Source organism: Neoarius graeffei, chromosome 10, assembly GCF_027579695.1.
Source record: "Neoarius graeffei isolate fNeoGra1 chromosome 10, fNeoGra1.pri, whole genome shotgun sequence".
In the NCBI taxonomy this organism is placed as follows: Eukaryota; Metazoa; Chordata; class Actinopteri; order Siluriformes; family Ariidae; genus Neoarius; species Neoarius graeffei.
In genome coordinates, this window is record NC_083578.1 from 37,061,788 (window position 1) to 37,079,309 (window position 17,522).

Consider the following 17,522-nt stretch of genomic DNA (forward strand, 5'->3'; position numbering starts at 1 on the left):
AGTACTAGTATTAAGAGTTTTTTTTTTTTTTTTTTCTTGCATGAAAGCTGAGGCATTTATATTATATTTTAAGGTAACTTCATGTTGTGCTGTGAGGTTCTATGCACTTTTAACTTTTGAACCAACAGGTGCATTTGGATAAGTAAAGCCTATTTTTCTGCATTTCTGTAGTCCTGGTAATCTTACACATTCTACATGATTGCTAGTTTTTTTTTTTTTTTTGAGTAATTTGTTTAATTTTTCTTGTTGAAAGTTCAATTTGGTATTATGTTAATGATATTCTAAAAGTAAAGATTCATAAAACTGTTCTGTTTTATAGATGTACTCTTGAAAATATCTACCAATATATTACTTATTTTTCTGTCCCCACTAACTGGAACAAATGAGGGATATTTTTACCCATGTTAATATTTTCTGTCCCCTGTTTCTACAACTAGTGAGGGATCTGTCCCCTATTTTTTCAAATTCCTAGATTAGGCTCTGTCACTGTCACACGTGCACACCTTCTCACTCCCTGTCCTATGGCTATAGTCCCTTTAAATCACGTGCTCGTTTTTTGAATTGAGACGCAGAAAGAGGAATGAACGGGGGTAGATGGGGGGGGGGGGGGAGAGAGAGAGAGAGAGGAATGAACGGGGGTAGATGGAAGCCGGTACGCTAACATTCTGAGATCCTCCAGAATTCTTTAATGGTCTGGAATAAATTGAATGCTACCCGTTGATGGATTACTTTGTTCTTCTACGCCCTTTTTGAGGAATGTATTGTTGGACTTAAACCAACATTTGAAGAGGTGAGGAGCAATTCCAGCGTTATGGACGTGACACTTGAACTCAAAATGGCAACAAATGACCCAGTGCATGTTTTATTGTCTCCCAGTATTTAAACAGGTGTTGCATATTTTAAGGCTGTACCATACTGGAGAAGTGATAGAGCAAGAACAATTCCCATAGTACATCTAGGGCATGCCAGAAAACGCCAATAAAAGATGCGTTATGGACGTGACAGAAAAAGTATCACTTTTCTTGGGTGACTGTACATTTTTATCAAACTCTGTGAAATTGTAAACCTAATGTCGAAATGGAGATATCCATTTGATAGATGGGTCCAAGGTGAATATTAAAAAATCTTTGTTTAAAATATTTTGTATTTCATGCAGAGTTTCGGAAGGAAAAGTCAGCGTTATGGATGCGACGAAATTCCGTTATGGATGTGACGCGTCTGAAATAGACATGGCATATGTTTAGAAAATCAGCAATTTAACCACCATAACCCTTTGAAAAACTCTCTAAATATCAGCTAAAACTATCAAAGTTCTTAAATAATATTTAGGATGGCTATTGTTTTGCTGTTTTGTGGATTTTAGCATACATTTCTGTGGCTTGTGGCAATAATATAGAATTGTACATGATCAAAGTTGATTTTAGCTTGGGTTTTACATTATAAGAAAGAAAGACTGACATATTAAGGCGAAGGGAACAATTCTTGTGACAAATTGGTTCAACTTATTCACATCTGTAAAATACAGGCCTAGGTGATATCTCTGGGAGTGGTTTTGATGTATTACATGTTGCTTTATTTTTGCATGGTGAGGTTGACATTTACATGGAATTGCCCTGAGATCGCTCCTTTTTTTTTTTTCTCCCCTATTTTTGCTGGCGGGATTGTCATGTGGTTGTGACGTCATCGTAAACAAATCCGTTCTACTCATCCAGACGACTTCGCAACGGGGCCGTTGCCAGATTTTTTCACTCTGGAACCCGTTCTCAAAAGATTTCATTTTGGGGCACCCAAAACGCCAGGCCGAAACGATAAACAATTTTATCAGATTCACCTGAATCCGTTGCCGTGTGGACAGGGCCTTAGATCTGCTTTTTGTGTTTGTGGCATTCGAGCAGTTACTTCAGCCTACAGTGACGTCACGTGCATTCCCTCTGCTGTCTAATCAGTGTAGTTACAACTAGGAAAACTAAGATTGTGCAGTTTTAATAATCACAGCTCATATATTTCCTTGATTCAAATCATCAAAATCGCAGATTATTGTTGCACATTTTACATGTCTTGAATTCAGTGGTGATTTGAATACGTGCGCACTAAGGGCAGGTGATATGAATAAAATAGTTCCTGAAGACATTTCCATGATGTATGATATATTGCTCACTAACTGCCAAGAGAGAAATATATTTTTTTTTTATTTGTTGTAAAAATGAATTTTTTAATTGTCCTGAGATACACTAGTGTATTCACAGTGACAGTTTACCATATCAATATTATATTATAGCCCTTTGGCAAACACTACAGAGATTGCTACCTTTTCATCGTTTGGTAGATGTAAGTCACTTTGCTCTAAGGTCTGCTCAATTTCAGTCTTTGAAAAGTACCTGCAAGTACTCTTCAACGCTTAATTTAGGCATTATTAACATTTTACTGAATGATATCTTTTACTTTAAATCCTGATACAGTGGGTGATGTTTGATATGTGGTATTTTATTTAACCAGGGAGCTAATGTTTTTGTTTATTTATGTTTGCTCATCTCTTTTGCCTTTGTATGTGACCCACAGGGAGCTGGCAAAACTAATGTTGCATTGATGGCTATGCTCAGAGAAATTGGCAAGCACATCAACATGGATGGCACCATCAACGTGGATGACTTCAAAATTATCTATATTGCTCCTATGCGATCATTGGTACAGGAAATGGTTGGCAGCTTTGGGAAGGTAGGACTACCAAATGTAGCTTAAGCTGCAATCCCACCCCAAATGGGATTGGCATATTCTAGCAAGGGCCAGATCTTTTATGTAGGTAGTAAGGCCAACCTCAATAGGGAGACCAGCTTTCCTACATGCTCTCATGTAACAGCCATAAGACTTGGCCATTTTTGAGGTGGTTCTATGGGAACTCATGAAAATTGTACACATCAGTGCGACAGTTGCGCTCTGCTGTATTAGGTTTCAGCTATATTGCTGCATTCATATATTGGGTTAATGTCATATTTGCTGTAGTTTTTGGGTATGTCCATATGCCCTGAGTGGCTGTCTGGTGTAGTGCCACCATCTGGCAACAAAGTGCCATTTTTATTGAATCTCTGCTATCTTGCTCTGAGATGGTTCTTCAGATTTGTCAGATCATAGCTTGGTAAAAAAGTACTCTTAATTGTTTATGCGTTAATCTGGTGATATCACCTTGTGGTGGTGGTAATAATCTCTGCTAAAAGTGTACATGCAGCCAAAACTGTAAGGTCTAGACACACCAAAATTGGCAGGTGGGTTTGGAAATATTTGGGCATATAATGCGCAGTGATCTCAAGCTGGTGTTGTAATTTTTTTAAACCAGATTAGAATTTTGCAATCATCTTTTAAAAAAAAAAAAGGTTGACCCTAGAGTGAAAATACTTGTCATTTTGAACCTTTGCTTCATGCGTGTTCTGTTTGTGATTTGTTGACCTGCTCTGAAGTTGGGGCATGAGCATACAGCAAGGGCTGAAGGGAAACACATTCCAAGATACTAGACAGTTTATTTTTTGTTAATCTTAGAGTTGCTGACACGTTTTCGAACAGACATTTAAACCATTAATTTAAAAATGATAGCCAGTGCAATAGTTGGAAACTGTGGGCAATTCCAGATACTACTCTCAGTAATCTAACATCTGATGATAGCCCAGCTGGAGTGGGTTTGCCATTTGAGAATTCCTAATCCTATACCGTCTCATGCCAACATGAAATGAAGTCATATAATGGTATGTATTTGGTATGTAACACGCTGTTCTTTGTTTTTACCATAGCGTTTGGCTAGTTATGGCATCACAGTGTCTGAGTTAACTGGAGATCACCAGCTCTGTAAGGAGGAGATCAATGCTACTCAGATCATTGTGTGCACACCTGAAAAGTGGGATATTATTACCCGTAAGGGAGGAGAACGTACATACACTCAGCTAGTACGCCTCATCATAATTGTAAGTAGATCACGGAACTCCTTCATGTGCATTGAAAGCACACTGGCAGGTTTTATTCCTCTAATTATTTTCTTGTGTCTTTAGGATGAGATCCATTTGCTTCATGATGATCGTGGGCCAGTGCTGGAGTCTCTGATTGCTCGGACTATCCGAAATGTGGAGCTGACTCAAGAGGATGTCCGCCTCATTGGACTCAGTGCCACGCTGCCAAATTATGAGGATGTGGCCACATGCCTTCGTGTAGACCCTGCTAAAGGTCTTTTCTACTTTGACAACAGGTGAGGGAGTGATGTAAATTTTGAAATGTGAAAATAACCCTGTGTATTCACCCAGCTTGAAATCTGTAGTGTTTCAGCCTGAATTGAAATGGAAATGATTTTTGTGATTAATTGATTTGCACAATTTCTAATATTTGAATGTGCGAAATTTTTGCTGTGCCACAAAGGTTAAACAGAAAAGCAAAAGTTTGTGTGTGATATCTCAATCAAATTGGCTGTGTGGGCGTGCCCCCCCTCAATCTTCTTAAAGGGTTACATTTCCATCACTGCAACAGATTTTATTTTTATGTAAGCTTTTTTCCTGGGTTGGAAAGCTAATCCTGGTGTGTATATAGCGCCACCCAGAGACAAGACAAGCTCCACTTGTAAATAGCTGAATATCTGATTTGCATACAAGTAGCCACATAGCTGCCATGTGACTGTTCTCACCTAGGTGCAAAGACTTTTTTTTTTTTTTTAAACGGACACAAATTGAGGAATGTTTGCAACAATCGCCTCAGAAAATATTGGATTGACAAGGCCAATTCTTCTGCTTTTTGCTAAACATTAAGGATGAGATCAAAAGATGAATGAGATGATGGATCAGAATTTCATTTTCTGATATTTACATCGGTGTTAAATAACTTGGAACATCGTACCTTTTGTTTGAACCGGCATTTTTCAAGTTATCAAAATTTGAACAAGTGACTGACGTGTTTCTTGTTGTCCAGGGTTCGCCCTGTTAGATTTGTTTAAATTAATGGATAGCTGTCAACGAATAGCTGTCTATTCTTTGTTTGAGCCCTGGGTTTTGCCTGTGAAGACTGTTTATTCTTTTGTTAAGAATAAACCAACATGAAAACCAGAGGGCTGTTTATGGGAGAAAGCTGACCTTTTGAAGTTGAGAAAAGATGGAAAATCTGTCACAGGCATTGGGCATAGCCCGTACAGCAATTTGGAATGTCCTGAAAAGAAACAAACAACTGGTGCATTAATAAGCAGACATGAAACAAGTCAGCTAAAGAAAATAGCAGCAGCTGATGACAAACACTGTGAGGGCTGTGAAGAAAAACCCAAAAACGGTCCGTGACCTCACCAACCACCTCCACAGGGCAGGGATGTAGGCATCATGGGCAGCTGTTTGGAGAATACTTAAAGTAAAAATAGAGGCCATGCCGCAAGATGCAGACTATTCGTCAGCAGTAGTTAGGCCAGATTTGAATTTGCAACAAAACAGAGTTGAGTCACAAAAGCTCTGGAACCAAGGTTAACCTGTACCCAAGTTATGTAAAGGCCAAAGTGTGGAAAAATAAAGGATGTGCTCATAACCCAAAACATACAAGCTCAGTGGTCAGACATGGTGGGTGATAGTGTCCTGTCCATGGCTTGCGTAGCTGCTTCTGGAACAGGCTTACTAATCTTTATGTAACTCATAATGGTAGCAGCAGAGTGAATGCAGAAGTCTACAGAAAACATTCAGTTTACAGACACACTCATCCAGTCAAATTGGGAGGAACTTCATGTAGTAATCCAAAACATACTTGCAACACAGCAAGGATTTCATCAGGGGACAAAAGTGGATCTTTTAGACTGGCCACCTCAATCAGCAGACCTAAACCAAATTTGAGCATGCATTTTGCTTTCTGAAAAGGAGCCTGAACGGGCAACCCCTCAAAACAGCCAACCGAAATAAGCTGTGATGCAAAATGTCATAAAATAAGGAAGACACAGCGGTGTAGTGATTAGCACTGTTGCCTCCCAGCAAGAAGGTTATGGGTTCGAGCCCAGTGGTTGATGGGGGGCCTTTCTGTGTAGTTTGCATGTTTCTCCCCGTGGGTTTCCTCTGGGTGCTTCAATTATCCCCACAGTCCAAAGACATGCGGTTAGGTTAATTTGGGGCAGCTGAAGTGTGGAAAAATAAAGGATGTGCTCATGACCCAAAACATACAAGCATGGTGGGAGGTAGTGTCCTGTCCATGGCTTGAAGGTTTGGCTGAAGTGCTCTTAAGCAAGGTTCCTAACCCCCACCTCCTTCCTGAGCGCTGTAGCATAGCTGCCTACTGCTCTGGATATGTGTGTGCTCATTGCTCACTTGTGTGTGCATGTGTGTTCACTGCTTCAAGTGGGTTAAATACAGAGGAGGCATTTCACTGTGCTTAAGGCTACGTTTACATTAGACCGTATCTGTCTCGTTTTCTTCGCGAATGCACTGTCCGTTTACATTAAACCACCTGGAAAAGCCGGGAAACGGGAATCCGCCAGCGTCCACGTATTCAATCTAGATCGTATCTGGTCCGGTGCTGTGTAAACATTGAGATACGCGAATACGCTGTGCTGAGCTCTAGCTGGCGTCCTCATTGGACAACGTCACTGTGACATCCACCTTCCTGATTCGCTGGCGTTGGTCATGTGACGCGACTGCTGAAAAACGGCGCGGACTTCCGCCATGTATCACCTTTCATTAAAGAGTATAAAAGTATGAAAATACTGCAAATACTGATGCAGATACTGCCCATTGTGTAGTTATGATTGTCTTTAGGCTTGCCATCCTTCCACTTGCAAGTAGTAAGTGATATGCGCTGGGATCTCACACACAGCGGCTCAGTCCTGAATCGTGGCTTGTGCACTTCGCTCGCGCGCTGTGTGAGCTGCGCAGGGCCGGAGTGCGAACCCTCCAGAGGGCACTCGCTGTTCAGGGCGGAGTGATTTGGAGCGCAGGATGCCTGCGGAGCCGAGCGTATCCGTGTATTGGCGTTGCTGTGTGCACGGCTAACGGTTTTAGTGTAAACGCGAATCGTTTTAAGAACGTTAATCTGATGATCCGCTGATTCGACGTAATGTAAACGTAGTCTAAGTCTATGTGAGTCTACATGTGATTTGATCAACGCTTGTTAAGAATGCAACAATTTGGTGGTGATGGTGGGTCATTAGCAGTTGCAGTTATTGCATGCCAGGGTTATGCATCCAAATATTAAGTATAATTTACTTTAACAATCTTAAAGAAAATCTGATCCAGTCTGCCATTTTACCAAAGGTGCCATTTTCTAAGTTGTTTAGCACATCTAAATATCAAGAAATGAAATTTGAAATTCCAATCTATCAACTATTCATCTTTTGATCACAAGCCCAGTTGTCTTCAGTGTATAGCAAAAACAAAATAATTTGGCCTTGCTGTTCCAGTGCTTTCAGAGGGGACTGTATATTTGAAGTGGAATAAAACTGAGTGGGAGTGATGTTCGCAGTAAAGGGTTGTCTTTAACATGTATAGACGACAGTGTTCCATTGTTGTCCGTTTGCTCTGAGCTTAAAGAAATTCTTCATTTTGGTGGTGCCGAGGTGCTCGACAGAATGAACGGTCAGTCTCCTTTTAGGAATGATGGGCAATGATCTTGACCCAAAATTATCTTTTGTGGTATCGTTCTACCCATTTGGGGACAAATTGTTGTACTGCAGCAGCAGAGAGATATGAATATACTTGCACAAGCTCTTTCATGCTTTCCATCTTGCATATGAAACTGACCCAATGTGGTCTGATAAGTCAACTTTCACCATGCTTCTTGCATATGGAGTTGGATGAAGCCAAAGGATGTCATGGGCTCTGTCTGCTTCCAACACTTAAGTGTGGTGGCGAGTCCATAATAGTATGGTATTTCATGAAGGTTGTTGCGTCCATCAATAAACCGGTCACCTGTCATTGCCTCCCCAATCAGCAGTTTCAAGCTTTTTATAATGCCTGGAGTTTATCTAAAGACACATTCAAGCCATAAGGAACAATGATTTTATCGTCACATGAAAACAACACATTTTGGTCAGAATGTGCAGTGTGCATTTAAATAAAGCCAGATACCTGGTCACCTAGCCAGTTCTATATGAAGGGTAAAGTGGTGATGGCAGCATTATGGTGCGTGATGTGCTGTAGATAAATGTATTGGGATGCTTAAGGATGGAAGGAAAGATGAAGGGATCAAAGCAGAGATTAAGGTTCACCTTTTGACAAAACCATGACCTGAACATTCCTCTGGACTCTCTGGAGAGAGGATAAATTATGCTCCTGGTTCAACTAGACTGTATGCAAGTGGTTTTTCTAGAGAGGAATGGGAGGAGATTCCCAAAGACTTCAAGACCTGTTAAAAAGGTGCTTCAACAAAATTTAGAGTAAATTGTCTATTTGTCAATGAGTAGTGTTTTTTTTTTTTTTTTTTTTTTTTAAATCTATCCATGCATGCATGGGACATAATTAATTCAACCCAATGACAATATCTTTGTCTTTTAATCCCCCCCCCCCCCAACAGTTTCCGTCCTGTGCCACTAGAACAGACATACGTCGGAATCACAGAGAAGAAGGCGATCAAGCGGTTTCAGATCATGAATGAGATTGTCTATGAGAAGATAATGGAACATGCGGGAAAGAATCAGGTAAAGCTAAATCTGAATTACCCAGACGTTTTCATCACTTCAAGTTCACATTTAATTTCAGTCAGTATTACCACAAAGCATGTAGATCATTGATGAGCAAAGAAAAGAACACAAACGAAATGATGGGAAGAAGAAATCTTGAGGTGTCGGACCAAAAAGGGAGCTCATCCTCTTCTGGGTGATGATGGATGGTGGTCATTATAGTGTATAACTGCAGAGGCCAAACAATGCTAAATGTGTTGGCAGCAGCAGCATCATAACATCCCAGTTTACCGTAACTCCCCATGTTCATGAAACCCCTAAATGTGCACCATTGACAAAAGGGGGGACTTTTAAAATGGCTCACTAAATAAATGTCATACGATTTAAAGTGCTAATCTTACAAAAATGACGTCATAAAATCCCGGGTTATTCTGTGTGTGATGTGCTCAAATAGGTTATAAAGTTCACAGATAAATAAAATTGGTTCAAGAAATATTTTTTGCATCTGAATCCTGTTCCAAAAACCACTAAAAGCTGGTCTGCCATTAGATCGCAACAATTTATAGGTCAGCGGCGCTCTGTGAGATGTATGGGCCACTGCCGCTTTTTGTGTCCACACTGATTTTGATATTTTCTGCAATGGCGTGTGTTCTTGATGCTAATTCTTTTAAAAAGACAATGAAAACTACAAGGGGATGGTACACAAGTGCCCTTATACTGTTTATAATTTTAATAATTTTATTTTCAGTGCCTATAGTAGGGAATATTGAGTGCTGTTTTATGCCCCGGTCCTAGCCTAGTAAACTAGACCCACCCGCCTAGCGGCCAAAAATATTTTTGCCTAGCGAGTGGGTCTAGCCTCGCACCATATAAACAAAAACACCCCGGGCATCAAATCGTGCCCGTCAATCACAACGCAAGGTTTTTGTTTGTATTCTTTGGGCGGGCTTTTGCAGGAGTGACGACAAAGCTGCGCGACGCTGGAGAAAGCACAGCAGGAAAGATGGCTACGGGCTAGTGAACAGCGCGCGTTTGACTCCGCTTTGGAATCAGTTTTAGAAGAATTAGACTTGGAGTTTTCGTTGAAACATGAGCAGGAAGAGGCTCTCCGCTCATTCCTTTTCAAGAAGGACGTTTTCGCTGTTTTGCCGACCGGCTATGGCAAAAGTCTGATCTACCAGCTGGCTCCGCTTGTAGCCAAAAGGATGGGGCTAGTTTGTGCAGTACGAAGAATTAATAAACAGCTTTGAAACATTACTTTTTGATTGTTTCTTATTTTCCCGTTATTTTAAATTTAAGGGAAATTATTTCACCAAACACCACTAAATAAAAACTCTCAAACAGTTTAAGCAAACCCTTGAAAAACACTTGGGAAAAAAAGGGTGTATGTGGTACAGACTCCAAACTTGTGGTCATTATCTCCAAACTTCTTAATATCTAGAACCTATTTATTAATTAAGACGCATTTTGAAAAATTATTTATTTCAAGGTCTCCCCCACTGCTTTCTGTCGCTCTGACTACGTCACAGTCACTGTTGCGCTGATTGGTCAGAGCGTTGGCCTATACGCACAGAGACAGTTTGAAAGACAGCGGTTTGTTCCTCCTACCCCCTTCGGAAATGTCTACGGATTGAGGCCAGACTAAATATTCACATTTAGTCTGGCTTGCCAGGCTACCCCGGTCCCACAACACCGATAACCATGACTATACCTGCATTTTGTTCCAGCCTGGAGCAGTCACATCACAAGTATAATCCCGACTATTGGTTGTTGGTTTTCATGGGAAAATGTAGCGGTTGTATGCTGTTTGTGTTGCACACCCAGTGCACTCGGCAGCACACGATGGCGGACAGTGGCAGCAAGGAAGAGCTGCTTTTGATGCTCATTTTGCACAGAAGGCAAAGTTGAAAGAAGAAAAGGAGAATCTGGGTGTGTGAAATCCTGCAGCACATAGAGGATTGCTAATCTCAGACTCCTGGCACTCCTGCATGTAACAGACCCACTCGGACAGTCAGTGGCATGACAGGCACAGCTATACACTGTATATACATAAGACACGTCTGTGTATTTTGCTTTGAGAGTGCTAATAAATGAATCTTTAACACAAAGAGGGAGCGTAAATAATAACTGACACATTTTATTCTGTTTACGATGGGCATTCCCCCAGCAGTTGAAACCGAAAGAGTGAAAGTGATTATCATGCCATTACCTCGTGAATATTCTTTTGTAAGTGGGCACTCGGCACTCCGACTCAGGTGTGAGTAAGGTGACAAGTTTTGTGTTTCTTCTAATTTGGGTAATTTTAAAAAATTTAATATTTGGCAGTAGGCACATAGGAAAGTGTATCAGACATGAGACCTTGCACTGCAAAATCATTTTTACATGATCCACAGATAGGGCAGATTCTACCATAACAGGGGCCAGTTAAGTTCTATCTCCTTAAATTGCTGAATTGATTATTTTGATCATTCTATTAAGTTTTTCTAGTAGCATTTGGGGTCTTGGACATTCACAGTAAATTTTAGGACAGTAGTCCTGGTAACTAATTAATAAAAGCCTGACATGACAGACATGCTAAATGACAATAGAAACACATCGGTTTCTATCATCAAAATCTGACAGACAAACTAATGTCTACCATCATATTCTGACAGACACTCTAGATGACGATAGCAACAAAACTGTTTCTTACATTATTAATCTGACAAATTTAGTAATAATATTAAATACCTCATCACTAGAACCAAATAATAAAATATTGAAATAAAGATAAAATTTTTCAAAATTGAAATATCAACAATAATTGTCAGAGCAGTGACGATAGACACGACTGTGTCACTTTCGCGGGGAAATAACACATTGAAATGGCCTGTCGGCTGAAAGTGGCTCTGATGTATCTCAACTTGCGATAGTTTTCCTCCAGATAAATTTAAATATGAATGCACAAATATTCTCAATGTTTCTATCGTGAAAAATTTCTATCGTCAGGATAGCTGACAGAAAATCTTACCTTGATTTATTTGATGAAATCTAGCTGTCAGAACTCCAAGTCTTGCCCGGAAGTAAATGTCTGCTGTCACAAAAATCATGCACAGTAGAATTTCCTCTTTGCGTCAGTCAACATGTGCGTGGCGAGGGCTTGAATTTTGCTATCGTCAGGTGCATTTGACTGACAGACTGACGATAGCATTTTTTTAAAAATAACTTTGGGCTTCTCTCGTGAACGAAAGTTTTTTTCGCTGTTAATCTATTTCAACTCTATCTGTTGACACCCAAAAATTATAAAGCCTGCTTCCACACGATAACTACCAAAGATCCATAATGGCTGAGTCTATCATCAGGTCATCTGACAGAAATTCACTGACGATAGCAACAGGGATAATGAAAGTGATTTTTAAAATGGGAGTTATGTCTGTCAGATATGTCAAAGAAATAGAACTTTATTCTTTAAAAATCTTTTATTGATATACTCGGTGTATTTTTAAATGACGTGCTGTTTTAGAAGACCAAATACCATATTTTCAGTCTTGAAAATATTACCTCACTGAAAAAAGGACAAGAAAAATTTCTTATTTTGTGGGCAAGTGGTTAATGGATCCAGTTACGGTAGAATCTGCCATAGTATTTGTGGCGGTGTGTGCGCACGCGTGTATGGCTGTGCACTCCAAAATCTTGGTTTGAGATCTGTTTTAATCTTGTGCAGCCCCACACAACACACTTTGGCCCCACACACTTACCAGTCATACCCATTCTACTGCTGATCTTCCTTACATCTTCCTTTTTGGCTGTACCTTTGCACAGCTTGTGCTTTGTCATAAAGCATGGGATTATTTGACATGTCTATAATCAGCTTCTCCATTTATGCAACAAGGATGTACAAAGATGTTCGTGAAAAATTGCACGTGCTCAGACAATGTCACATGTAAATAATTGCCTGATTTGGTCAGATGTTTTATCAGATCAGGTTCAGGTCTGGAAAAATCGGTCCAGAAGCAATCTCACCGATACCCATAGCCCAGGCCTGGGTTTATCATTATCGGTCTGGTGTGACCACCAACCACACAAACTGCAGGGGACCAATTTATTTATAGTTATCGGTATTGTGGGGCTGGGCCTTTAGGCACACCAAATAATTACATTCTTAGGAATGCAATGGTTTTGAAGTCAGATTAAATAAAGGAAATAAAAAATGGCACAAATAAATAAAACTTGTACATGTACCTGTTAAAACGGTTATTGGAGACTCAAGCATAGTTTTAAACATATTCACCCATTTGTTGTGATTGACTGACTTGTATGTGTGTTTCCTTTTCTTTTACTTCATGTTCCAGCCTTTTAATTTTGGACTGCAGAGCTTTATCTGATTTCGGAGTTAGGCAGTTATCACATCTAAATTAGAGGAAAGCGGTGTACTTGAGAGTGGCTGTCTTGTAAAGTCTGGTGTGTGAGTTGCAAAAGTACTTGAATGAGAGTGGAGTTGTAAAAATCTTTTACGGTTGCAGAGATATGGTGATTTTAGTAAAAATTAACGGTGATTGTGCGCTGACACCCCCTCCACCTAACGTAGCACAAAATAAAGTATCTACATGGTCCTAATTGGTACTGTTAGAACCAGAAAAGGCTGTAGTTTTATGACCAACTTAGTTTTGAAGGTTAACCCTAACAAACTCCTGGCTGCTGCATGCTCACTGCCCACAATGCATATGGTGCAATACGTCACCCGCTTCTGCCAGCTCCAGCGCTGGAAGTGAAAGTAAGTGCCGAACACAAGCTCGACACTTACTGTGGGGTGAGCTCTTTGGGATGGCGCTTCTGACTTTTGTTTCCAGATCGTAGGAACTGCTCTGCATACCAGACATCGCTCAAATCCTTCTATGTGAATTTGTCTCACAAATTTATCTTTTTCAAAGTTTATGGAGCAGACACCAAACCATCCTGTCTGTACAAATCAAACCTGTTCATTCTGTAAGTGTCCTGCTGACTTTAGGCTATAGTGGATCAAATTTCCGCTTTTTTAATCTGCTACACTTGAACAGCCTTGAGCAACACACTTCTTAGGAGGCATGCTTTGATTTTAATTTTGTTTTGTAATAAAAATCGTTAAAAACATGCTACACTTTGCAGAGCAGATGAAGCCAGAAATGCCACGAACTTTCAAGTGTTGCACGTATGATGTCACTTCCTTTGAATTAACAACTTGGCAGGAACGTATTCCTGTAATGACGGACTCCGAGCGAAAATTTACCGGCTAAATGGAACATGTTCCCGGTCTTGTATTAAAATACAATTTAGACAGTAAACTATTTAACATGTATAGTTTTATAAAGTACAATTTCCAGGGGTGATGTCATTTTCTTAAGGCTAGCACTTTAATAATTGAGACTCTGCCCCATAGTTTAGGGAAGGATTATAGGAAAAACTTGCTGCCTGGACTGTAGTCTTTATTATTCTAGCTACTTATAAAGAGCCTGCACCTTTTCAATGAAGCAGGTCATAATGGATCTAAGAATTACTTGGGTAATTTGGGGTCCTTTTTTAATAATTTTCAATTCATTGCTTTGTAGGTCATTTATGTAGTGTTTTATATTCAGTGCAAAATATTTTTTGAAACCAATGCAGTGTGGCCAAGTGGTAGTGTGTGCAAACTGGCTGGTTCTGTTGAGCACTGTGACTACTGTATTCTGGACTAAGTGGCGCTTGTTTATGTACTGACTGGGACATACAGACAGCAAGGTGTTAAATGTTGACTGTAGATATAAGAAAAGCACGAGCAAGCATTTTCTGCATCATGTTATGACATTTCTTCAGTTAGCCATGTTTCTGAGATGGAAGAAAAAACTATCTTACTAAAATCGACATGTCCGTTCTCTTTTATTGTGATGTAACTGAAAGGTCATCAAGAGCTACTAAGTAAAGTTTTTACTTCCGCTTGCCTGCGGTCCTCCTAGAAGTGCTTTTGTCTTCATTGAATTAACCCTTAGAACCTGATTGACGCGCATCATGTCCAGATTCAGATCTTGTTTTCTTAGTTGACTTGCTCATGTGGGTGCTATTGGTCTTAAGTGATCAGTCTCATTAAATCAGTCTCATTAATAATGCCATTAATTTTGGTGTTTAATAATAAATAACCAAACAGCTAGATTATGGTATATTCCAAATTATGATCACTACTGATGCAGCAATAATGTATTACTTACTGTATTACATACACACTACAGCCAGTAGCACTCATATACACTTGGGTGAAGGCAATTTGGAGTTCTTTGAGATTGTGACTTCAAGTATATAGTAGCAAACAACGGGCAAACACAGTTTAACAGAATAATTGAATTTATTATAACAATGATATACATTCAGTAAGGTCAGCATATATATATATAAAAAGCATAAACGGTGAGGTAGTACTGTCTGTGTGTGTTTGAGGGATTGGAATCTTATCCAAGGTGGGTGGGTTTGTGTTGGGGGAGGTGAGAATCACCTCGTGGTCTTCTTGAGACAAAGGAATTAACTGTGGTTGCTAATCCACTACACTATAACATTACCAAATTCACTGAAATCTTGATGAGGTCAAAATATGTGTAATAATGAAATTAAAGGATGTTAGTGAGGATAGAGGAGAGCATGCAACAGCTTATCTTTTTGAAACAACGGAGAGCAATGTAGAACACAAGGATCAGTATGCACAATTAAACAGTTTGAGTTTAAATTCACACTACTTCATAAAGCTAATTCCTAAGACTAATTTGCCCAAATGCCAGCCTTACTTCCAGTAATCGATATCTCTATGCGGGATGTGCAGAGATGTCCCGAAGTTTCGCGGAGTTTCACAGAGCTCGTAGAGGCTTCTGTAACAAGCAGAGAATTCTTGATCCGAAGTTTCGTTGTTCGTGAGGAAGAGTCTCTGATCAATAATGTGCACAGCGATTAAGTCAGAAGGAATCCGGTCGCTTCTAACTTTTAATTAACTGCTTGGGCGGCAGTCGTAATGTTACTTATAATAAACAAATAAAACCGGTTGTAACTCAATACGAGTGAGACGGCGCAACTTAAATAATTTTACCGTGGCCAGTGGTAAATACGAAAGCGCGCTGAGTCCATTTTCTTGCAAGGCAGATGTCTTGATCTCGGATGTTCTGATGAGCGGGTGTCTGTCTGTATGACGAAGTCCACAGCGCGAAAGAGCAAGAACGGAAGTTGACTGAGTCACTTATGGCGTCGGGGGGGATGTGACGTAGGTAATCCCGCCCAGGCGTGACGTAGGTCATCGCGGAAGTTAGTTGATGGGATTTGTAGTTCTAGACGGGACGGTGACTGTACCTACACTCAAAGTATTCATCGCAGTGAGGTTCATTGCATATCACATGAAATGGCACAACTTAATCTTTTGAACGAGGCTATTTGCTTGTGTATAATTTTGAGTTTACGTCAAATTTAGTCATAGTTACAATGTAGCTGTGCATCCATTTCCACACCCGTTACTCTTGTATTCATGAACTCATTACATACATATGAAACCCATTATCACAAGAAAGAGTAGAACTGGAGGTTTGTAATGATTCTAGTCACATTTTTATAGTATTTGGACATACTGAAGTAATCACATTTATGGAACAGATCAACCTATTGCAAAGTAATATATTTACTCATTTCTTCACCCGTTTTCACAGTCTTGAGTCTCAGTTTAATGTCACGAAGTTCCCATCACTTCAAAAAGTACCACCTATCAAAATAAAAGGTGGAACTTGCCCTTTCTGATACTAGTTTCTCTAGTAATCTGGTTTTTATTTGCAGCAAAAAAAAACCGATATCCATTTTTCCCCATTAAGCACCAAGCGCATATTTTTGTAAATTGCTCAGTCATAGTCTCCTACTATCGTGGTTCCAATATTTGCCATATTGTAGATAATCTCTCCTTCAAAATTATGAAAAGGTGTGTCTACTGCCAACATTTTATGGCGAGATGCATCTAAAAACACAATTTCATAAGACATGGTCTTTTTTCCTTGATATAAAGGTTAATATTGAATTTTGGAAGATCTGGATAGCCTAGACTGTTCTGATAAATGAGATACAGCATGCATGGCTAGCCCTGATAATGACCAAGATAAGTGCTTAAGTAAAGGTAGTGAAATTACACTGAAAATCGCCTAGGGGTTCCTAGGGTTATGTAGGAGGAAGTTGCTCCACATCCATTGCATATTCCTCAACTTTTAAGTTGGTATCAGTCACCTAGTTTTGACACACAGCAGTGGCGGCTAATCTTTTCAAATAATTGTACCCAGAGATAGCATATGGAGTAGGACAAGTGTTTGCCTGAGAACAAAGCCTTGTGGAACACCAAACTTTTGGACGCATGAAGCTACCATTAAACCTCAAACTATTAATGATCGATCACAAGATCTGTCTGGGGAAAGAGCTTTTCTTTCAACCCAAGTTAAATTTTCTAGTCTGTCTCGAAGGCCAGTCGTTGGCAATTTACTAAACCAGCACTGTCTCAGTACTGTGACGAGCCCTAAATCCTGATTGAAAGATTTCAGGTATGTGATTCCTATGCAAATACGAGCTTAACTGCTCTTTTGACAACCTTTTCAAGGACCTTGGATAAAGGGGTTTGATTTGTCCGAATTTGGCAGCTGACAAGTGTCAGTGTCAGAAATTTAAATCAGTGGTTTGAGAACTGCTAATTTAAATGATTCAAGTACATAGCCAATGCTAAGAGATGAGTTGTTTTTAAATAGTTTAGATTGCATTTAGGAATATTTGGTCAAGAAAGTGATTGTCAGGTCTATTCTACTAAGTGAGAATTTTTAATTAATTTTGAGCTTGGGGAGATTAAAGGCCTGATCCCACAATACCGATAACTATCACTATAATGACAACTATAAATAAATCTAACTTGACGATAAATAAACCCTGC

At 39.7% G+C, this 17,522-nt stretch overlaps 1 protein-coding gene across 1 annotated transcript in view; it reads left to right on the plus strand.

Moving 5' to 3' along the window:
• snrnp200 (small nuclear ribonucleoprotein 200 (U5)) overlaps nucleotides 1-17,522 on the plus strand; it is a 153,248-nt gene that overhangs the window by 35,454 nt on the left and 100,272 nt on the right. Inside the window, exons 13-16 of the mRNA XM_060931753.1 lie at nucleotides 2,560-2,715; nucleotides 3,780-3,950; nucleotides 4,035-4,228; nucleotides 8,500-8,623. Coding sequence (XP_060787736.1) covers nucleotides 2,560-2,715; nucleotides 3,780-3,950; nucleotides 4,035-4,228; nucleotides 8,500-8,623 — 645 coding nt within the window. The remainder of the gene's footprint in view (nucleotides 1-2,559; nucleotides 2,716-3,779; nucleotides 3,951-4,034; nucleotides 4,229-8,499; nucleotides 8,624-17,522) is intronic.